The sequence below is a fragment of the Syngnathoides biaculeatus genome, chromosome 12 (assembly GCF_019802595.1).
Source record: "Syngnathoides biaculeatus isolate LvHL_M chromosome 12, ASM1980259v1, whole genome shotgun sequence".
NCBI classification, from domain to species: Eukaryota; Metazoa; Chordata; class Actinopteri; order Syngnathiformes; family Syngnathidae; genus Syngnathoides; species Syngnathoides biaculeatus.
This window is the reverse complement of record NC_084651.1, coordinates 3488207-3512165: the sequence shown is the minus strand read 5'-3', so window position 1 is coordinate 3512165 and position 23959 is coordinate 3488207. Positions and strand designations below refer to the sequence as shown.

The following is a 23959-nucleotide window of genomic DNA, read 5'->3' as shown; positions in this document are numbered from 1 at the left end:
GAAGGGAAAACACAATTATTTCAGCCCTCTGCTATTCACGCAAAGGTGACAAAAGCTGGTATGAAGTATGAAATCCCAAAAGTTTCCTCCCTCTGCGCCGCGGCCGACAAATTGGGATTAATTTGCACTCGAGTGCCTCGCGCGCAAGCAGCCTCCCAAAGTTTTTCCCGCATTTTGCTTATTTCGCCCGTTTCTTAAGTAGTTTGGGGGGCTCGAAAGGCCTCGTTTATTTGTTAGCGTACCCCCCAAGCTCATGTGTGCTCATTTTAAATAATACACGTGCTGCAGTTCAAAGCATCGGAATAGCTGTGTGTGTGCGTGTGTGTGGATGTGCTTTGAAAATTAATTTAATTAATCACCCTGAAGAGAGGCAACAGATGCTGCTGATTACCCCCCTCCTGGCGAACCTCCCCCCCCCCCCATCCGGGAAACGCACACAGTCCCCCCTCCCCACACACACACACACACACACACACAGTTAATTCCCCCGCACAATCATTTAAACGTCCGCACGTTGTCGGCCGTCTGGTTGTCCATCATGAGGACTGCGCGTTTGGGTTTGTGTGTCTTGTAGTAGGCGGCTGTAGAGGCCGGGTGGTCCCTTTCGTCGCTATAATAGGCTTACCGCACCCCTAATCCACGCCGCACCACCTCTGTCACATGGCGGTCTGCTGACTGGCTGGGCCACCACGAGGTGTGTGCGTTTGTGTGTGTGTGTGTTTTGCTGTATTTGTGTTACTTAGTCTGTATTATTTTAAGCGTGTATGTAATTAGCCCACAAGTAGACACCTCCCTGCTTGCCCATCTTGAGCAAAAAAACAATTGGGAAGCATAATTGTCTCTATTTTTCATACACACACACTGCTGAGGCCATTTAAAGGGGAAATCCAGTGCTTGCATTAGCGGTGTATCCAATAGGTCATGCTAAAGGCCTCCACCGCCACCGAAGGCGGGGCCGCGAGCCGAGCTTCGACGTCCGGGGAGGCCTTTAGCCGAGCTTCGGCGGCGGCCGAGGCCTTTAGCCTAGCTCTGGCGTCCGGGGCTAATGAAGCGGGCGGGGGCGGTGGGCCGCGAGGAGAACTTAGCCCGCTTTGTTAGCCCCGGACGCCGAAGCTTGGCTAAAGGCCTCCGCTGCCTGAAAGCTCGGCTCGCGGCTCGCCGCCGAAGCTCGCTCGTCCGACTCCGCGTCATTCTGCCCGAAGAACCATCCGAATATTCAACATTAATTACAGCCACGGGTTCAAAGCTGTATGGAAGTATTCCTCCGTCTTCCCGATCAACCGATACTGGTATTTCTTCATCATGTAATCGAGCGTTTGGAACGGCCCAGTACACGTCACATACGCCCACGTACATCTCGTGACACACGAAAATGGCAGCGCCCCTGGAAATTCGTAATTGTCCACAAAAATCTTAAATGAAGATTTAGCATTACATTATCAAAATAGGGCACATATTACATGACCTATTGGATACACTTCACATATTTCTCCTTTAAAGTCTCGCTAACCAAAACAGTTGATTGCTGTATTTTCCGTACTATAAGACGCACCGAGGAGCCTTTAATTTTCTCAAAAGCCGACGGTGCGCCTTATAATCCGGCGCGCCTTATATATGGATCAATATCGAGCCTTTAATGCAGCTACCAGCAACGCCAGCCTCTACTGTAGCGTCTATTCTATGCGGTGCGCCGTATATATATGAAAAAAGTTTTAAAATAGGCCCTTCATTGAGTGCGTAAAATATGGTAATCCAATTATGAAGATGGAGCTATTGAATATTTTTAGACTGCGTGTTACCAACGCCATTGATGAATCAAGTAATCAGATAATAGATTTTGAATAATTAAACAAAATGAGTACGTGCGTCGTGAGCAGGTATTATTGTGATCCACAAGGCGTCGCCATTTTCACGTTCCACACTTTCTGCGTGGGCGTGGCTTTAAAAGGCGGGGCCTGGCCCAGTGAGCGTGCCGACGTTGTAAAATGAGAGGGTCCCGTCCCGTCGGCTGTTCTGAGCTGTTCTTTTTGATCTCCCGGCTTTAAATTTTCTGCTCGTGACGTTTTTGTTTCGTCCAATGCAACGATTATAAGTGCACCTGCGGCCGTCTCTATCGTTGACCCCGAGCAGGGTCATCACGATATGTTCTAAATCGCGGCGGTAGGCTTTTTTTTAAGTTAGCTAACACTGATATCGGAGGTGAAAGGTTGCAGTGCATTCGATATTTCTGCTTTGCAATAGACATATTTTTTTTAAAGTGTCTCTTTCATGCACTTTTTTTTTCCACCAAATTGTTTGTTCAACTATTGTTCAAGTTACAGTAAAAAGGGTTTTGGTAAGAAAATTGTGCTAGCTTGTTTGAAATGTTTTTAGCAAGAATCATGGATGTGAACATGTGACTTGCTTCCACGGGCTTGAATCTCGAGTTAAGTGCTTTCGTCGCCGTGTATTGTTACCTTTTGAAAAATAAACTAAGTAAACGAGCTCGTCCTTGACAGTGAGGAGCTTTGCTTATTTTTAAAAAATAAATGTTCGTCACTTTGACGCATGTGTGGCCCCCCCCCCCGCCGTTCTTCCATTTTCTCTTTGTTTTGCGTTGTCTCCTTTACTCCCGCAAGGTGTTGCGCGTCTGGCCTCTTGTCCTTGCCTTGCCCGTAAGCCTTGAGCACGCTGTGAGCGTGTGTCCGTTTGCGCGGCAGCCCTTACGTTGTCGCTTTCTTTTTTTGTGCGCGCGCGTTGCGTTTGTCGAGCCCGCCTCCCCCGTCCCATCGGTCCAGGTTGTGACCTCCGCTTTCATCTTCTTAGTCTGAGGCTCCTGCAGGCCTGCTGCGCGCAGACTCCCGGCCAACAACGCGGCAGATGTCACCAGACACGACCATGCGCGCGCACACACATTCTGATTTGTCCAATAAACACAACGGTTCTCTTTCATTTCTACACATTGGCTGCCGTGCAGGCTCCCAGCTTGTGCACAAACGCGTCGTATTGTAAACGCAGACAAACCGCGGAAAGGATCCCGCAGCAGCGGCGCGAACGCAAGAAGGTTCTCGGATTACGTCAAGGTTCCATTACCCAGAAAAATGGAGCAGAAGTGCAACAACACTTGCGTGTACGGTACTGATTTGCAACCTATTAAAATCAATAAATAAGAAGGCAAGGTTTGACTATAAGACTGGGATCATATCACACACCAGCGGCGTGAGTTGCTTCTATGGCAGCATCATAACCCAAATTTGCGTATGCGTCATAATTACAGTCTGAGAGTACATGAGCACGTGCACGTTAGGTTACGAATCCCTTTGTGTCCTCAAAATGTCGTACTTCGGCACCTCCGTAATCTGCGATTCTAATTTCTTGTGCCGCAAAAACACTTGTCGCGGAACCTCCAGTCTTCGAGGTTATGAGTGCGGATGTTTTGTTTACGTTGTTGTGTTGTGTGTTCGCTCCGCTATCGGTCATCTCTGTCACCTCCCGGCCATCATCTCCTCCGACGTCTCCTTGTTTCTGGTGCCCACTGCCGCCTCCGCTCCGATTGGACGGCGGCAGCGGAGCAGTTATCGCCATCTCTGTTATTTATTTTGCCCCGGCGCGTCTTAAGATGGCTGCCCGCGATGGAGACGAGCCCGTGCCGCCCGCAAAACATCGCGGCCGGCAAATCTCCATGTTTATCCACAAGCTTGACCCGCTTAGTTCGTGCTTGGGTGGCGGCGATGACGGTAAAAGAAACAGAATAAGTGCGTTAGTTGTTTGGCATGTGTATGCGCCATTTTCTGCCCGAGTGATGCGTATGATACTGATACACGTTTCCTCGCATACTTTTGACTGGTTCCCTGGTTGGGATTGTGGCGAACGAAGCCACTGAGTTGAATGAGTTGTAAGCCAGTTGTTGTAGCTGCAGGAATATTCCTCATCCATCTATTGCATCACTTTAAACAATGTCACAATTTTCAGTTGAAAATGCATCTATTAAATAAAGATATATGATAGCAAAAGATTTAAAAAAAAAAATGAATATAACCCCCTCCCAAAAAGAAGAAATCAACTAAGGATAAGTAAGCGGGTGGCTCAGCTGGTAAAGCGTTGGCCTCACAGTTCTGAGGTCCCGGGTTCAATCCCGCCTGCGTGCCGTTTGCATGTTCTCCCCGTGCCTGTGTGGGTTTTCTCCGGGTGGACAGTCCGGTTTCCTCCCACATCCCAAAAACGTGGTAACAGTAATTGAACACTCTAAATTGCCCCGAGGTGTGATTGTGAGCGCGGCTGTTTGTCTCGATGTGCCCTGCGATTGGCTGGCGACCAGTTCAGGGTGTACCCCGCCTCCTGCCCGTTGACAGCTGGGATAGGCTCCAGCACGCCCCGCGACCCTTGTGAGGTTAAGAGGCGAAGAAAATGGATGAATGGATGGATAAATAAGCGGTGTAGGGAATTGATGGCTGGAAAATTCTACTTTTGCAAGGGCTGACTGAATAAATGAATTGCAATGTAATGGAAGCAAACAAGGCTGCAAGCATCGATTTTTCATTTGAAAATCTCCGTCAATAAAACGAATTATCAAGGAGGGTGCACCTCCATTGTTTTGCTTGACAAGTGGTCAACGAACATATCAGAGGTGATTTCCCTCTATGTTTACTTTATTTTATTTTATTTTTTTTATTGCAGTCGGGCCAGCCGAGAAGTTGAAGCCAAGGCAGCTACTACAATGATTGTAAACACTTTCTTATGACAGGCCACTTCTGAGAGGGACACCTTCAAAATAAAACCCTCATATATTATTACACTGGATTTTATTTTGAAGTTGACACTGGAGCACAGTGCCAGAGCTTATTGAAGCCTGAAGCATGCATGCGCCCCCTGCTGGCTCACGTACTAGGTTGCGGGCACTGCTGCAGATGGACCACTTTTCATATGCAGCAGTGCCCGCATTAAAATGATTGCCTACAATCAGGCTCATTTCATCGTGACAGCCAAATTCCGCGACCACGATTAAAATTTGATCGATTGTGCGGTCCTAGCCGAGTTGTTTGTCATCACCGCCATAAACGCGCATGCTAATGCTCAAGCGCCGCGGTGAATGAATCCAGATTGTTGTTGGCACACATGCTTGCGAGCGGTGCCCGTGTTGTGGTGAAAGAAGCCCGACAGATTTATTACTTGTTCGCAGTTTGTTTGCCATAACCTTCACGCACGCACCTGTCGAGCTCGCAGGAAACAATCCTGATTTCAGGAATCATCATCAGTGAATTCACAAGGTACACGGTAATTGCTGTTAGTGGTGAAAATTGCGGCGCAAATGCGATACTTGTTAATAACTTTTTTTTTTTTTTTAAATTGCTTTCTTGCCTCCCTCTGCGAATGCTCGAGCGCCTCATTGAAAAAAAACGGGAGATGAAAGCCTCCACGGACGCGCTACAATTGGCGTTTTTTGGCGGGGGCAGAGGCAGAGAAGCAGCAGAGACGTGATTGTCGTTTGTGACTTTGACATTGCCGATTGATTTCTGGTTCGCTGCTGGTGAAAAGTAATCAGCCAGATGATTTAGTCGTTGTCAGCGTGCTTGCCACTTATGTGCTTTTTTTGCTTAAATGCCTTTTGTGCTTATTAGCCACGACTTCTACATCTGTCCAACGAGCGCAGATAGTCTCCCACAAATCCTTGATAATTGATAACTGGGTTGTGATTGCGGTGAAATGAACTGCTCAAAATGCTATGGTTATTAGTAAATTGCGTGAAATCAACTTCCTGCATATGTCTGCTTGCGGTTGAGCGTTGCATAGAACTCAGACGCAGGCGCGGCCACCGCAAGACGGAGGCGATTGTTCTGCCAATGTGGCAATGAAAGGGGTCTCATGACGTGCTCCGATGCCAGCGCTAAGCCGACCACTGACAGCCCCCTTTTCTTAAAAAAAAAAACAAAAAACAAAAAAAAACCTGGGAGTAGAAATCTGTACTTTGGTGTACCGCGCCCAGAGGTGACCGGGTCAGGAATTTGAGGTGACTAGCGCTCGAAGGCCTTGGGTGTTTTAGTAGGGGGTGGGGGGGACGTGGTGAAGGACAGGCACATTCCAGCCGTGAAAGAAATGCTTGCATTAGGTGTGTCACGACGCATATAAATTGTATTATCCTGACAACGTACAAGTTAAGAACAATGACGACTGAATTGTTGGACATTAATTTTACTAAAATATTTGCTCGCCACTATTTGAAATGAAGTCAGTCCGTCTTGGTGAAGCATTCAAATTATCAGTCAATCCGTGTTCTAATCCTTACCTGTCGCTCATGACCAAACAAATAGAGACAAGCAACTGAAACAGGTTTCCGAGCTCTCCCTTAGGCCCGTGGTGACGTACTGCGCGGTGCAATCAAAACCCGACGGGATTGGACCATCGCAACAAAATGACAGTCGGCAATTAAATCTATGGATGATCTGATCAGCGAGCCTCCATAGCAGGGGTGTCAAACTCATTTTACTCGCGGGCCACATCGTTGTTCCGGTTTCCCTCAGAGGGCCGTTATGACTGTGGAAGAAAAATATTGAATCATCTCATCATGTTTACATCATCAATTTATGAACAAATTTTGGAATCAGAAATGTGTTTTTCAACTGTTCACGTTTGCTAACACAAAAACGCTTGTAATATCTCAACTTCATCATTTATGATGTATGACAATTTGAAATTTTGGTACAGATTTTTTTTTTTTTTTACAAGAATCATGGAAATTGACACGCTAGATTTGGCTTCGCGGGCCACATAAAATCATGTGGCGGGCCAGATCTGCCCCCCCCCCCGGGCCTTGAGTTTGACACCTGAGCTCTATAGGCTTCGCGGCACATTTTACCGTCAGTCTGTTTATCCTCCACATTTATTAAACTATTATTCGAAACTTGAGGAATAGTTAAAGTTCTTGAATAGCTAATGAAAAAATGGGTTTCTGGAATCCATTGAAACTTTGAAAGCTTTGATCTTCACTCTTATAAGAGACCCTACTTGTCTTAAATGCAAGGTGAAATAAGTGTGTGGTCAAAAGAGGTCAAACCTGCCAGTGGAACGTACTCGGTTAAAAATAAATACATAAATTATATATAAAGTGTATTTTAATTGACGTGCAAACACGGTTGTACACAAGGCGGAAGGCACCGTGGTGTTTCACACACAATAACTCTGTCGCAAAGTCAAAATTGCATGAATAGTAGCGTGAAAATTGATCCAGGCCACAAACATAAAAAAAACTGTAACAAACCTCCCCCCCCCCCCACTTGTTGAGAATCCCTGAACTGAACAAAAAACACATTTGCATTGATGCACTCTCAGTCGACATACGAACGTGAGTTATTACAATTTTCCAAGTCAGACTGCAAGATGGTTAAATGTGTAATGGCTCTTCTTTTATTCTTTTATGTACCGTCTTTTTTTTTTTCTGTACATAAACAAAACTGGAGGAAGTCTTTTGTTCTTCCTGAAAAGGAAAAAAAAAAATCAAAGACAGACACACACACACACACACGCATACACAAAGTGAGGCGCAGCGGCTCCTTATCCAATCCCTCAGCTAATTCCCCCTCGGTGGAAGGTGTTCATTGTTTCTCTTTCATTCTAATCTCTGCCTCTCCTTTTCTTAAAATCCATATTAGATTCTCTTTGACTGGGCCACAATCGGAGGCAGCGGAGCAGAGCACGGCCCCCGCTAATGCTCTTTGTCTCTGCAGATTTGTCACTTAGCATGGAGAGTACACCTTTGTCACAGAGCCGGGCCGCCGGAGAGGCAGACTCGCACTTGTCACAGGCCATCTCCGAAACCGCCGTACATCTCCCTACACGCACACACTTTAAACAAATCAGCTTTGCTCTGGATTAGGGCCCTATCATAGCGCCGCCACATCTAAAAAAAAAACGTTTTAAACAAACACGCCCTTAAAGTGAGAAGCCGGTGGGTTCGGGGAAAGCTTGTTGATGCGTTCTCAAGAGACCTTGCTGGAATAAATTAGCAGTGCTTGAAAATAAAGGGAACCACTCTTAAATCCCCCCCATTTTAAACATCAAGATGACATTGTATCCTTTCAAACGTGTAAAGTATTCACGTGAGTAGTTTATTCACTCAACTGCAGATGGGGAAGGAGATATCACTGACTGGATTTGTATTCAACTTTATTTCAACTAACACTGAAGTTTAAGGGTTAAACCACTTAACACTGCGGTGTGACCGCACGTCCATCAGTTGGAATGCTAACGAACGTAAACCAATTGTTAGCGGGCTTTCTAGATGCTGCTGTTTTGGTTAGCAAGAGGGTTCAGGCATCTCTTTGAGCCCTCGACACATCAGTCGTTCTTAACTGTAACTGCCAGTTAGTCAGTCGGACCGTCCGTCCATCTTTCGCTTATCGGGGGTGGGGGGTGGGGGGTAGCATTTTAAGCAAGGAAGCCCAAGTTTCCCTCTACCCAGACACTTTGTTCAGCTCTTTGAAGCGGTTCTTATGGTGTTCCCTGGGCAGACACGGTCTTTGCCATTATCTCATTGGTCGCCACCGGGGCTAACCCCAAACATCTCACCAGGGAGGCGTCCAGGAGTCATCCTATCGAGATACCTGAGCCCAGCTCCCCTCAGTGAACATTGGCTCTATTCTGAACCCCTGCCAGATTAAGAAACCTCTCGCCCTAACTCTAAGGAAGATACCGAACCCCCTACTGTGCAAATTAATTTTGACCCCTTGGATCATTTGATCTTGTTCTTTCTGTCACGACCCTGAACTCGTGACCGCAGGTGATGGTGAGAACGTAGACTGACCGGTAAATCCTGGCCATGCAGGCTACTAGTCTATCTCCCGCTGCATTCTTTCCTCACTGGCGAACAACCCCAACATCCCTAAACCCTCTACTTGGACCAAGGATCTCATCCCCAACCTTGAGAGGGCACGTCACCCTGTTTTCGACTGAGGACCAGCGCCTCAGATTTGGAGGAGCTGATTCTGCTCAAAACCGCTTCACATTGTGCCACAAAGCCACTTGACAAAGAGTTGAAGATGGCGGCTTGATGAAGCCAACAAAACCACATTGTCTGCAACCAAACTGGGCCCCTCAATGCCTCGCCTGGGCTAAGTTTAACCAATATTTTACAATTTATGACACGTGAAACTGAAATTTGAGATAAAAAAAAAAGAAAAAGACTTGTGGGAAAATGCAGCGATATGGCAAAATGAATCTCTATAGGAACACTAATTAACTCTAAAAAGGTAACTTTTTGAACACTCGCATCTCAGAACTGAGATTTGTTTTTCCTGAAAAGGAAGGCGTCTATTCAAATGAGGCGTTTTGTTTTTTTTCTTGGTCTTAACTGGAACCAAACAAGCGTCTGTTCTAGGGAAGGCTGTTACGAGTATTTGAGGAAATACAAGCGTTGTCTGCGGTCTCGACACTTGAAGTTCTGCTTCACGCCGGGGAAAATAATCAATCTTAGATAGAGGAGCTGAGAGTGTTAGCTTGGTGGCTCTATATACACACCCACGTGTGTGTTTGTGTGGCGATGTTATTGGCGTTTTGTGGCTTGATGATGACGAGAGATGGTGAAATGGCAGGAAAACGATGAGCAGGCACTTCATAGGGCGCGGATGAACTCGCAGCTCTAATCCGGTCGACCTTTCTCTCCTGTCCCCCGGTTTGCCACATCTCCCCATCCTCCGTTTTCCCCTCATCTCCTTCTCCTTTCCCCTCCCCTTGATATCTACCTCTGTCTTTTAGCCCTTCTCTCCTTCCCATTTCCCGACCGCTCCTTCTCCCCCCCAACGCACTCCTCACTCGCTACCCGGCAGAAGTGCCGAGCCAGGGCTTTTTGCCGGCTGGTAATTTATTTTCCCATTAGCCCCCCGTCTGAAGTGCGCGCTCCGGGTCTGAGCGTGTGTTTGGGGGGGGCACACCGGGGGCCACCCAAAAAGAAAGACCCGGAGAGCGGGAGAGAGGAGGGCACTCTGGACATGCTGATAAGACCGGGGAGGGGTTCGACGTTCGAAGACGACGTGGGGGAGAAACGGCGAGAGAGGACAGCAGATAGCAACTGTGTAAGCATTTTTTTTTCCGTCTGGAAATATGATGCAGACTCATTTTTTTTAAAAACAGAAAACATACCGGACATAATTGCGAGTCAGGATTACTCACCGACAACAGTTATAAAATAGCCCCTTTCCACTGCTCCGCAAAGTTTTTCTTGCGGTTAAAGTTACAGAGACAGAATTGGCCGGTCTCTAGGACTTATTACCGTGCCAGATACTTATAAATCAGGATTTCTCACCCGCAGTCATGAAACTTCGCTAGGTTTTTCCGATACCAATGTTCTGTAAGAGGTTCTGACATCAAATGGGGGGTGAAGTTGAACTGAGCAGTTCCAGGTTCCCGAACATGCAAGAAGATTGAAAGTTCTGATTACTTACCAAGAGTAACAAAACCGCACCAGACAAAGAGCCAAAAACTGGCTACGTGAAGCCCATTCATACATCCATTATCTGAGGTGCTTATCCTCACAAGGGTCACGGGAGCGCCGGAGACAATCTCGGCAATTTTTGGGCAGGAGGCGGGGTACAACCTGAACTGATTCTCAACCGATCACAGGACACATAGAAAAAAAGCCCCAAAACAATCAAACCGAAGAGAGCTTTAGAGTCTCCAATTATGCATTTTTGCTTAGCTGCCCAGAGTTTTTTACTATTTTCTTGTGAGATCATTCGCCTTGAAAGATTCCAACTTTAGATGGAATTTGGAGAGGACCTGCAAATTTCCATGTGCCAATCGTGATGATTGCAAATTAGGGTTGGTAACCTCCAGTCGCAGTAATACACAAATTCAGACGACACAAAGTAGCGCCTTTCAGACTGCCCGTCAAAGCTTTTGGCCTTTACCGTGCCGATGTTTTGCGTGAAAGGAACACGTGATTTCAATTTCCCTGTGTTCCAAAGACGTACGTACGAGGCAAGGTGTGTGAACGGGCGATCCCGAAACGTCTGAAATGGGCTTCAACCAGCACTTTGTCCAATCGGTATCGTGTTGATTAGTGATGCTCATTCCGTCAGGCGGTAGGCGGAGCGGGCAGGAAACAAGCTGGTGTCATGTAGCTTCATATTTAGAGGAACAAGGATGCGAAAGAGCTCAGTGTCACTCTCATTTTTGGACGGTTCACCCCCCCCCCTCCCTCCCTCCCCCCTTTCTCCCACATACACACACCTGCTGTAATCTGCCGTTTTTAAAAGAAGTCTAATCCTGCTCTTGTGGAGACTAATCGTCCTCTCACCTTTCCTTCACTGTTTGTTTTTGCTTTTCACTTTTTCTGTTGACTGCCAGTATGAGGGAAATGTAAGATTTATATTTTTTTTGGGGGGGGTGGCTGGAATTCAGCCCCTAAAGTCGGTAGCAAACTGAAATGTGGCAGGAATGTCTATCATGTGTACAACTCCTGAAAATATGCAGGAAGTCCGCCATTTTGGTTTGAAAAGGCAGTTTTAGGAAAAGGCAATTTGAAGGTCTGAAGGTGGAATCGCTGTTTATTCTTCTTTCAATCAGTTCATTTCATTTTTTGGGGGGACCCTTCAGCCTTCCCCCAAATCCACCACTTCTTTGCAAACTTTGTACTGGACTATAAGCCGCACCTGATTATAAGCCTCACCCAGTACATTTTTAAAGGAAAACCCATTTTTGTACACACCTAAGCCGCATGTGCCCACATTGAAACATGAGGTATTTACAAAGAAATACGGTACACAAGGAGTTTTCAAAGTTTTATATATACCTTAGCTTTTCTTTCCAAACAGTGCCAGTTCAGGCCACCTGCTTTTATTACCTCTGAAAGCTTTTTTTTTTCTTTCATCTTTTTACATTGCTCCACTTCTTCCCGCTGCCGTTTCCAGCGTCTCACCATCGATTAATTTCATGACAATTTTACGCGCAGCAGCTATGTTTCCTTATTTATCGGCCAGCCTGATTGCTTTTAAGTTGAAAGCTGCGTCATATGTATTTCTTCTTGTATTTTCCATGATGAGCGTTTGTTCATGCTAATTTTTTTCATGCACAAAACGCAAAGTTACATTAAACTTGTCTTCCTCGACACATATATTGCACTTATCTCACGCTTACCTTTTCTGCTTGAGCGCCCCTGGTGGCCGTTGGGAAAAAAATCCATAAATTAGCCGCATCATAACATAAAACCACAGGGTTCTAGTTGCTGCTTATAGTTCGGAAATTACGGTAAAACACGTGTCCCCAAAAACTCATAATGTCGTGCCCTGTGGAAAGTTACAAATAATTAATGATAATTAACTAACTCCTGACAGCAGTTTTCCCAATCAATAAGACATTTGGTGCGTGTCGTCGTCACGACCGCTTGAAAAAGTCTCAAGCGCCAATGTCAGACATTTTATTTTGAAACAACCATTCTGGGTGGATTTCAGGGTTGACAGTCGCGCAGGTACACTTTTCGGATACATCAAAATAATCAAGCTTTTTTCCTTCCACCATTTATTGTGGATGGAGGAAGGCATCAAAGGTTGAAGAGCATTTTGAGGCGCCGCCCTGAAAATGTGGGAGCCGGGGCGCCCTCATCATTTCTCGCAGTCTTAAATATATGACCATTATTATTGTAATTCACACGTGCCTTTTTATGGCCATTGTTGCCTTGAATACACGCATGCAAAAAAAAAAAAAAAATCCTTGCATATCATAATAGAGGATAAAAATTGGTCTTAGTCTGCGTGTGTATGTGGTCTATAGTTCCGTATTCATAGGTGGTGTGTAAAGCCGGCGCGCTATCAGTTATCAGGCGAGTCGCAGAGGAATCGCTCCATTGTGTCTGCGTTCAAAGAGAGATGTGAGTACGTCGGATGGCTCTATTTCCAATAACTGTGACCTTGAGGGGGGACCGCAATGGCACAGTGCCCCCCCCCCGCCACCCCCCCCCACAAAACACACACAACTCCAATCTGCTGACTGCAGCCACAGGCAGCTGATTTGGGGTGTCGGGGCGCGGGGGGGAGGTTAATCGGCACTCTCTCCGGGTTATCCCGAAGGCCAAATTGACTTCATTGTTGTTATTTTGAAATTGTGCGAATGTAAATCGGAGAAATCTTCCATCGTTGCTCAGCCTCTGGATGTTTCATGCTGCTTTCAAGTTTCGGAGGACGCCACGACGACCATGAAAAACAAACCAAAAAAAAAAAAAAATCATAGCATTCATGTATACATCAATGTTAACAGGATTCTGGCGCAAACTATAGCAATACCTTAATAGGGCATCCATTTATAAGTTTTGCTTTGTACTGCAATGAGCTGAAAAGGGGCTGGGCCCACCGTTTCCAAGGTGACTGTTGGTAATACACTACAGAGGAGTCATGGGAGAAAGTCTTGTGGTCAGATGAGACCAAAATGGAACTTTTCGGTCATAATTCCACTAAGACGAATGATGAGTTCCATCCCAAGAACACCATCCCTACTGTGAAGCGTGGGGGCGGTAGCATCATGCTTTGGGGGTGTTTTTCCTGCACATGAGACATTTTGGGGAACAACCTCTTTCCCTCCGTCAGAGCATTGAAGATGGGTCATGGCTGGGTCTTTCAACATGACAACGACCCGAAGAATCACAGCCAGAGTGGCTCCGTAAGAAGCATATCAAAGTTCTGGCGTGGCCTAGCCAGTCTTCAGACCTAAACCCGATAGCAGATCTTTGGAGGGAGCTGAAACTCAGCCAAGAAACCTGTCTGATCTCGAGAAGATCTGTGTGGAGGAGTGGGCCAAAATCCCTCCCGCAGTGTGTGCAAACCTGGTGAACAACTACAGGAGACGTCTGACTTCTGTAATTGCAAACAAAGGCTACTGTACCAAATATTAACATTGGTTTTCTCAGGTGTTCAAATAGTTATTTGCAGCTGTGTCACACAAATAAATCGTTTCTGTCTTTTTCCTTTTCGATGATCTCTCTCACTGTGTACGTGCACCTACAATGAAATTTTCAGACCCCGCCGGGAGTGGGAGAACTATAGCAGGGTGTTCAAATACTTTTCTTCACTGTACGTGCCCCAAAAAATCTCAAGCCTTGCTCGAAAAAATAGGAAGTCTGCCATTTTGTCTTGAATCTGCCACGTACGGCCATTTTGGATGTTTCCGGGACTCCTTTACAATCCTACTTGTCCAACTTGACCAAAGATATGAGAGGTTTGCGCTTTTGATTTGAAACCATTTGACCATTTTCAGAAGTCCGTCAAAAGTGAACTTGTCCAAGATATTTTTTTTTTCCATTTTCAATATGATTTGGAGCGCTGTACTTGAGATTGGTGGCACAAAATAATGAAAATGTTTACTCTTTTTTTTTTTTTTTTTTTTTTTAAAGCTGAAATCAATTAAAAAAAACATCAACAAACCTCTGAGCCTTAAATTTGGTGGGAGTAATCTTAAAAAGTTTTGAACCGTCCGCCAGAACAGTTTAGGCTTGCATCTTGTGACAACTAATAATGAATCGTATTTTTCACAATATAACTGTTCTAGCGTTTTTTTTTTTTGCGGTTCAGTTTTATTTTTTTAACTCTAAACTGCGCCAATTTGAACTGGATTATAACAAGTTGGCTTCAACAATCCTAAACAGAACACATCTTATTTTGTTTTATTTTTTTTCTGAACGTCTTTCGCGGACAGAAACATGACGACCTCGGTTTGCCCGTTGCCGCCCGCGCTCGGGATTGTTTTTGTGTTTCCGCGGCGGCGTTGAGGCTCAAGTCCGATAAACATCAGGTGGATGCGATTCATCACTTCCGGACAGCGTTGCAGCGTATCGCGCCGCGATCTTCCTCCTTGCCGACGCACTTTTATCGAAACAAAACACTTTTTTTTTTTTTTTTTTTTTTTTTTGCAGTCGTCTCCGATGAGAGATCATAAACTTTAGCAATTCTACAGCGGACAGCGTGAAATAATTGTACCCAAAGGATCGATGGGGGCGTGGGGGGCCCATGTTGGTTCACATTCGAAACCGATTGACTTTTTGACTGCGTGTTAAAAAGCCATTAGTTGATTGGTCTGCATGTGCCGTCACAAAGACTCAAACTCGCGTTTAGCACTCAGTCTAATTAAGGCACAGCTCCCGCCACAAAGGGATCCGCTAGCCCCTCCTTTTTCCAACCCCCGCCCACCTACCCGGGGCCCGTCCCATTGGCATTTTGGGGCAGAGGGGCTTCAGCGGGGACCTCCTGGGCACCCCCGCTGCCCTGCCCCCTGCCCCCCCACCAGGGGAGCATCTGTGCATCGATCTGGGGCCAGCTGGCGTATACTCGTCCCGCGACCCCCCCCCCCCACCCCTCTTTGCCCAGTGGCACGCCAGGATGAGAATTGAAAGAAAATTAAATAGTTTGGATGACTTATGTTTTGTACTTTTAGTTTGTGTGTATGGTGAACCCCTTTAGCACAACTGGCCCGTGAAACCAAAAAACTATTCTCGTAAAACTTAAATTTTAGCACCCAACCGCACGTTTTTTTTTTTTGTGCTTTCATCTAATGTGGATGCGTCTAAGACCCCGTGATCTCCATAATTTCTTTCGTTTATGTGTGTTCTAATGTAAATGAACCTTGTGCTAGGGTTAAAACGGTTAAACATTTTTTAAATGGTTTCTTCCATCACAGATTTTTATCAACTGTATGTGGATGGCTGTGAAATTTACCACTATCATCTCTGTAATTTCTTTAGTTTAGGTGTATTTTTATTAATATATTCAAATGTTTTTTTGAAGAATATAGGAGGGGTTAAACTAACATTTTTTTTAAGATTGTCTCTTTCTCACTGATTTTCATATATGACATATCAGAAGATTTTCATACATATGCGCTGTGTTCTTTAGAGCTGCACTAACAAAGTGATGCCAGCAGGGAGCAGCATACCGCCACAACCCCTTCACTCCTTCCCTCCCGCCCTGCTCTTTTTCTTTCATCTTCTTGTTGCACATTACAAATCGTAATAATTATTAGTTATTCTCTGAAAGCGTGATGATAGTCTTATCCTCTGTCATAAATGAAACTTTTGCATTGTCCCGTGCCTTTCATCTTATACATTGTCATTGCAACCACCACCGCCCCCCTCCTCTCCTTTCACCTTTTCATATTTGATTGACAAGTATCATCTGGGGGGTGGGAGGGGGGGGGGGCGTAGGCCAACGCCATTGTTTTGTTACTCCGGTGCAAATCTCTCAAAATGTTTGTCATTCATTTTGCCGTCTCATTTGCATATCCTTAAGTATTTCCCATTAGTGCCCCCCTCCCTCCCTCGCTCACTCTGTTCCTCGCCATTGTCATCTTTCGCAAATCCCCTTCGTCTTAAGTGTTTGCCGCATTTAGCAAATTCATTCATAAAGTATCTACACGCGCTATTAGCTTAGTATAATAGCCTGAGTGTAATCTGTGGAGAGATAAGAGTTTTTTTTCCGCCCCCTCCCTCTCAGCCCTCGTGTTCATCTCCCGACAGGCTGTTCTTTGGACACGTCGCTGCGTCTCGAGCGACGAAGCTCAAATGTCAGCATCAAAATGTCAAGTGGCCGATTTTTTTTTTTTTTTTTTAATGTTTCATTATTTTCTGCCGCAGGTGGGAAATGGAAGGCACGATGGGTGTGGGTGGAGATGGAAAGATTGGTTGGAGGTGTGTGAACATAAAATGGAGGGGGAATAGTTATTGCTAATCTCAAGATATTGATCGAAAAACTCAAAAAGACTTTGACTTTAATTGTATATGAATCGTTTTGTCTGGAGTGTCTGCCGGAGTGAAACTCAGAAGTTATTCTTTTGTTAGCTGCCCATTTAAAAATATATATTTGAGGGAGGTGTTCTGAATTTTACCAGACAACAAGTTTCTTTGATGGATAATTTTTCAGATGGGCTGGGTTAGGAGGGAGCATTTTCATGTTCTAAAAATGCAATGTTAGCACAGATTAGCATGCGCTAATGTTGTTGTTACGATTCTTAGCGTCTGAAAATCAGCACTTATGACAGCAGTTTTTTCACAGCAAAGAATTTCATCATTTTACAGCCACCACAAACAAAAAACTTTTAAAATTAAAATTGATTTCAACTCAGCCACCCAACATTTTACAGCGAAAGTAAACCTTTCAATCATCAATATCCCAAATTTCTAATTTTGTCTGCATGCTTTTTCAAGCCAAGTGAGGGCGTGCAGTTGTTGGTCGTCTTTGGAACAATCAGTTGAATCAAAAGAGGAAGTGCGAATTTTGTCAGCCGAAGGAGCTACTTTGTATCCTTGGTTTACGAAGGTACCGACATTTAAGGTTTCGAACAAACAAATGGCGGCTATTGAGCAGGTTTCCCAGGTGGGTAAATATACGTAGACATGCGCCGTTAGCAGTGTACCGTAATTCCCGTCCTACAGAGCGCACCTGGTTATAAGCCTCACCCGGTGAATTTCTAAAGGAAATACCATTTTGTACATATTTACGCCGCAGCTGTGTAAAAGCGTCAAGTGCTCGCATTGAAACCCACATTTAAACACGAGATATTTACAAAGAAAGACGGCACACAAAGAGTTTAACGCTAGCGCCGCGCTAACAGGGTCGGTTAAAAAATTAAACATACCGGTAAAAATCACTGAGACACTGCAGTAACACGCTAGCGCAGCGCTAACAAGGCCGGACCGGTAAAAGTCTTTTCCTCGGCACATATATTCCAAAGGTCTCACTTACCTTTTCTGCGGCCGTTAGAAAAATTCCACAGATGAGCCGCATCACCGCATAAACCGATGGGTTGAAAGCGTGTGAAAAAATTTGCGGCTTGTAGGCCGGAAATTACGATGCTTAGTTCTTCAATTTGATTATTTTGTATAATAGTTTGCAAGTGTTTTTCATACAAATATTTGCTGTAATTATGACATTATAACTGCGTTAGCAAAGATCAGTAATGATTTGTGTGCAAATTTGGGTTACGCAGGAACAGAACTCCCATCATAAAGGTTTATATAAAAACATAAAGACCCCCTGCACTTATTTACGATCCTCATGTGATAAAATAAGATTTCATTGTAGGACGCGGGGAACACCTTTCGAACTTTGAAATCGTCCAAAGTTACACGGTTTTCTTTGGATGTTATTCTCTTGAAGGACAATGACTCGTAATTAACAAATCATTTATTAGGGAGTAGGCAGCCGATGCACTGCGTCATAAGAAAATGACACACCAATTGGACAAAACACAACATGTTTGCATTTTGTAAAAAAAAAAAAAACTTCAAATTAGGCAGGCACGAGTAGCCACTTCACATTAAAAAAAAAAAAAAAAAAATGTCCACAGCCCACCAAAGCGGCCGAAATGCCGTTACACCTGGAAGCTTTCTTCACATGATCACTCGAAGGGAGGAGACGTTCCTTTGTCCTCCAAAAGTATTTATTTTTTTTTTTTCCATGAATGTCTGGAGGTTCCGAAACGGCTTTTTACCATTCCCTTCCCTGAGAGAGCCGTTTTTTTTTTTTTTTTTTTTTTTTACATAATCCTTTTGAGTGAGCAGAAAGTCTGAGAGCGTCGATCCCTGCCAAATTCAATGCCGGGGAAAAGAAAAGAAGAATGCGCCGCTTTGCTATGTTAAACAGATCTGGCCCGAGTTGTAATGCTTTTCTTCCTCAGATCATGCTAAAGCTGTTTGCTAACACGCCATCAAAACATGAATTCAGCGTATGTAGCGAAATGTTTTCATAAGTTTCTACTGTGTGCTTTAATACCCGTTCAGTTTGCTTGCATCCGCCTTTTCGTCACATACACATTAATCGGTTTACGTATGCCGTTCATACGGCTTGACAAATTAATTTGAGCGATTTCATTCGACGTTCACTGCTTCCGCCAACATCTGCATCACTGGGCTAGACTGTGAGGCAGTTACAGTGAAGAAAATAAGTATTTGAACACCCTGCTATATTGCAAGTTCTCCCACGTCGAAATCACGGCGGGGTCTGAAATTTTCATCGTAGGTGCGTGTCCGCTGTGAGGGAGATAATTTAAAAAGAAAAATCCAGAAATCACAAGGTATGATTTTTTTTTTTTTTTTTTAAACTATTTATTTGTGTGATACTGCTGTTTATAAGTATTTGAACACCTGTCTATCAGCTTGAATTCTGACCCCGAATGAAGAGTTCCCATCCCAAGAACACCATCACCCTGGGGGTGGTAGCATCATGCTTTGGGGGTGTTTTTCTGCACATTGGACGACTGCACTCTGTGAAGGAGGAGAGGATGACCGCGGCCGTGTATTGTGAGATTTTGGGGAACAACCTCTTTCCCTCCGTCAGGCTGGGTCTTTCAACATCACAATGACCCGAAGATCACAGCCAGGAAAACCAAGGAGCGGCTCCGTAAGAAGGGCCTAGCCAGTCTCCAGACTTAAACCCAATAGAGAATCTTTGGAGGGAGCAGAAACTCCTTGTTTCTCAGCGACAGTCCAGAAACCTGTCCGGTGTAGAGAAGATCTGTGTGGAGGAGTGGGCCAAAATCCCTCCTGCTGGTGAACAACTACAGGGAACGTTTGATCTCTGTAATTGCAAACAAAGGCTACTGTACCCAATATTGACATTGGGTTTTTCAGGTGTCCAATTCCATATTTGCAGCTGTATCACACAAATAAAATCGTTAAAAAGATCAGACATTTTGATTTCTGGATTTTTCTTTTTAGATTATCTCTCTCCCAGTGGACGTGATGAAAATTTCAGACCCCTCCGTGATTTCGAAGCGGGAGAACTTGCAAGATGGCAGGGTGTTCAAATACTCATTTTCTTCACTGTAAACGTACTGTTCTTTATCCACAAGCCATAATATGCAATACATATTTCTCGTCTTTTGCCTCTTTTCACCAGCATGACCAGCGTCTTTCCCACTGAATCCCTCTCTTTTGTGTGCTCACACACACGCGCCTGCGAATAAATCCCCCGAGGACCTTGGCGATAAGGCCCCAGATTGAGTTTTCTTCACAGAGCCAGATCTTCCTGAGATTTGGCGCACGTGAAGACATCTGGGGAAAATGTTACCGGATGCTATCGGCACGTTATCCAACTCCCGCGTTTGTGTATATGTATATGCGCTCTCCGATACAGGACGCATTTAGGCGACGCTTTAGCTTTGTTTGTGCTTTGAGCGTACCGGAGAAAGGGGGGTGGGGGGTGTCCTCCCCCGGGCTCCGTTCACAGCAGATACAAGAGAGCGTTTTTGCGGCGATCTCACACTGACACACTGTTTGCTGCTTTTAGGTAGAAAAAAGGATTTTTTTCTTCAATATTTGTTGCGTGTAAATGGCGCAACGTTAAGGGTATTTGGGTATGCCGGGAGATGGGGCGGTGTGAGGTTCAAGACCCATCGCACACTTTTTTTGGCGCACGCACAGACAAATGACATCATCTGATGAGCTAATTGCGGGATACCGTGCAGGAATAGGCCATCATTTGCTGTGTTCTGTGTAAAAAGCACAGACTGATAAATGCTGGGTCTTTTCATACAGCTGTGATGCAATTTTGAAATGGACTGTTATTGATCTATATGGAGTTGAATTCGGTTTGTGATTATCTGATCCACTTACCTGTACCCCCCCCCCCCACCCCCGCACAGGAGTCTCCGTCGGGCCGTCGTAAGGCCTTGGCCACCAGCAGCATCAACATGAAGCAGTACGCCAGCCCCATGCCCACGCAGACCGACGTCAAGCTCAAGTTCAAGCCGCTGTCCAAAAAGGTGATGTCGGCCACGCTGCAGTTCTCCCTCTCCTGCATCTTCCTGCGGGAGGGCAAGGCCACGTGAGTCGACGTCGTCGAGCCGACCTCTCATTTCATTTCAGTGCTGTGGTGACATATTATGCTTGCCATCACTTAGCCAAATTTCTTTAATTGATTTGAACTCATTTGAATATTTTTTTGTTTTTGTTTTGAATTGTGTCGTGCTACAACGAGAGAGAGAATATCGTAGAGATTTTTACACTATTTTCTTTGAGGTCATAACAGTCACTGATAGTGTAGTGGTACACACGCCTGCCTTTGGTAAGTGCAGCGTGGGATCGATTCCCGCTCAGTTATGATGTCGATATCTGCCCTGCGACTGGCTGGCGACAATTTCGGGGTGTAGTCTGCCTTTCGCCCGAAGCTAGCTGGGATGGGCTCCAGCTTTCCCGTGACCCTTGTGAGGATAAGCGGCTGGGGTAACGGATGGATGGGTTTTCTTCAAGCTCAAAAAGTTTACATATACAAAAGTAATTGTCTTTAAACAACACAGAGAAGCCCAGATGATGAGGCCATGGCTTTAGAAGCTCCTGATAGGTGAACTGACAATATGTGAGTTAATTGATGGCACAGCTAGGGGATGTGTTTTAGACCACCCCTCAAATACTCTGCTTCCTTGTTTGAAATCATGACAAAATCAAACGAAATCGTTCAGGAAATCAAAGAAAGAATCGTGGAGCTCCATAAGTCTGGATCATCCTTGGGTGCAATTTCCAGGTGCTTGAAGGTGCCACGTTCATCCGTTCAAACAATTCTATGCAAGTATAATCATCATTGGAATGTCCAGCCATCAATCACACTGCTAAAGAAGGATATGGACTCTGTGTCCCAGAAATGAACGTGTTTTGGTCCGAAATGTGTATCTATATGTAATATAAAACATTATTAAAAAGACATTCTCTCTCATTAATGTGGCATTTAACAAAATAAATAATTTTGGTGATCCCAATGACCTGAACCAGGATAGGTTTAGTTTGATGACTTCAGACAGTGAGACCAAAAAAAAAAAGAAATGTGTGTTTTTGCATAGTTTATGCAAATATCTGGTTTCAACTGTATTTTTTGAGTAATACTTATCGTTTACTTTTTCTCTAAACCAAAGGAAAAAAATCCATAAGAATTCGGAAATCACATTTGTGTTAAAAAGAATATTTTACATTCAGGCAAAATTCTCCCACTGGCTCGATATTTGAAATTATTATTATTTATGGCCAGTCCTGTCAATCACGCCGTAGCCTTTGTTCTTCACTCCCTCTTAGTAGTCTTTGATACGCACAACTTTAATTTTAGGACACTCTCCCTCTCGTTTGTGCATCATAATTCGATAACTTTCATTTAAAAGCACACGCCCGCGTCGGCGGGGGCCTTTGTTGTGCCGCGGACGGCGGGTCGATGGCGCGTGACCCTTGTTAACCCTTCGGGGAATGATGTCGACCGCACACAAATAAACTCCATCACGCCGCTTCAAATGAAGCCCGGGCGCCCGGGAGGCGGCAAACACAAAGCGCGCAGACGCACAGAGACCGACGCGAGAGAAAGAAGATTACGACGGCGCTTTTGAGAAGGGGACGGCGTGAAATAATGTGCGGCGGGGGAGCGGGGACACCGAGACCGACTTGAGACAAAAAAAAAACAAAAAAAAAAAACGTCCAGAAGTTAAGGAAGTGACAGAGGTGGAGGCGGCGTTCCATTAATCCTTTGAAATGGACGCCGTCCTCTCGTCACATCAAAATTCAACGCCGGTGCATTTCCATTTATTCATTGGTAGGACGGCGCATAATCTCGCCCCCCCCCCCCCCCCCACATCTCGGCTGCATGTTAATCTCTCAAGGTTATGTATAGCCTTGTCACTGTTTTTTTTTTTTTTTTTTTTTTTTTTTTTAAATTTTTAAATAACATTACAAGCGCATGATATGCATTTGCCTCGATGTGATTCCGCCGCAGCGACGAGGACATGCAGAGCCTGGCCAGCCTGATGAGCATGAAGCAGGCCGACATCGGCAACCTGGACGACTTCGAGGAGGAGAACGAGGACGATGAGGAGAACAGGGTCAACCAGGAGGAGAAGGCGGCCAAGATCACAGGTAACAACTGGCTGCGAAATATTTCGCGGCTGACCCAACGCATGGCAAAAGTTGACAAAATGGAAGAGTCTTTTCACGCATCCATTTGTCTGTATTTCATACAGAACCCAGTGAAAGTTGTTCCTGTGACAGCAGTGGATATAAAAAGTCAAAGCAACGAGCTCAGCTGTTCTCGAAGCTTTTTCTGACATTTGATTATTTTTGCTTTTGCCTGATGGTTGTATGCTAATACTGACTGCTATTTGGAAGCGGTCATAGTCTTTTTTTATATACACTATATATGTGTAGACACAGAAACACAGCGTCACACAATCAGATACAGGAAAGCCTCGGTTCTTGAACGTCCCTGTTTTCGAACAAATCGGTTTTCAAATGAAAATTTCTAGATTTTTTTTTTTTTTTTTTTTAGCTTTACTTTTCGAAGGAAAATCCGTACTTGAATGCCCCCGACGAAACCCGGAAATAACATATTGCGGGCAGCCAGACCAGCTGACCCACGACAGGCTTTGTTGTGAATTCCCATGCCCCTGAAAAAAACAGAAAATAACATGGTGCGCGCGGGGCAAGCAGTTTACCCGCCCACGACGCATTTCGTTATTGTCAATTCGAACGCCCCCTGGAAAAACAAAACGGAAATGACATTGTTGCGCACGGCACAACCAGCGCGGTTTTGTTATTCTGTACAACGCAGTCTCTGTACACAGACGTGTCCCGGTAGTGACTGTTGTTTTTCTTCTTATCGAGGACGACCGTATTAACCCCCAATCATGGCTCCAAAGAAGGCAAGGTGCTTGTTTAAAGTTATTCTGCACTTTTGTTCGTGGGGGCTGAGTCGCTACAGATACGGCAATGCACTCGCAGCCTAGCGTACTTTACTACTAAAGCATACATTTTAAGCAAAAATAAATATATTTCTTAAATTATTTTATTATATAAAGTATTTAAACTCTACAGGTATTTCTACTATGCAGTTTATTATCAGGAAAAGATTAAAAAAATGCTTTAAAAAGCCAATTTTTTAAAGCTTGGAACGCATTATCTCTTTTTCCATTCATTGTAATGGAAAACATTGATTCGGTTTTCGAACAAATCACTTCTCGAACCGTTTTCTGGAATGGATTGTGG

At 44.8% G+C, this 23959-nt stretch overlaps 1 protein-coding gene across 2 annotated transcripts in view; it reads left to right on the top strand.

Moving 5' to 3' along the window:
- Positions 1 to 23959, top strand: part of ehbp1 (EH domain binding protein 1) — a 151319-nt gene that overhangs the window by 17552 nt on the left and 109808 nt on the right. For both annotated transcript variants that reach the window (XM_061836575.1, XM_061836576.1), the window contains exons 6-7: positions 20590 to 20771; positions 22695 to 22834. In XM_061836575.1, the coding sequence (XP_061692559.1) occupies positions 20590 to 20771; positions 22695 to 22834 (322 nt within the window). The remainder of the gene's footprint in view (positions 1 to 20589; positions 20772 to 22694; positions 22835 to 23959) is intronic.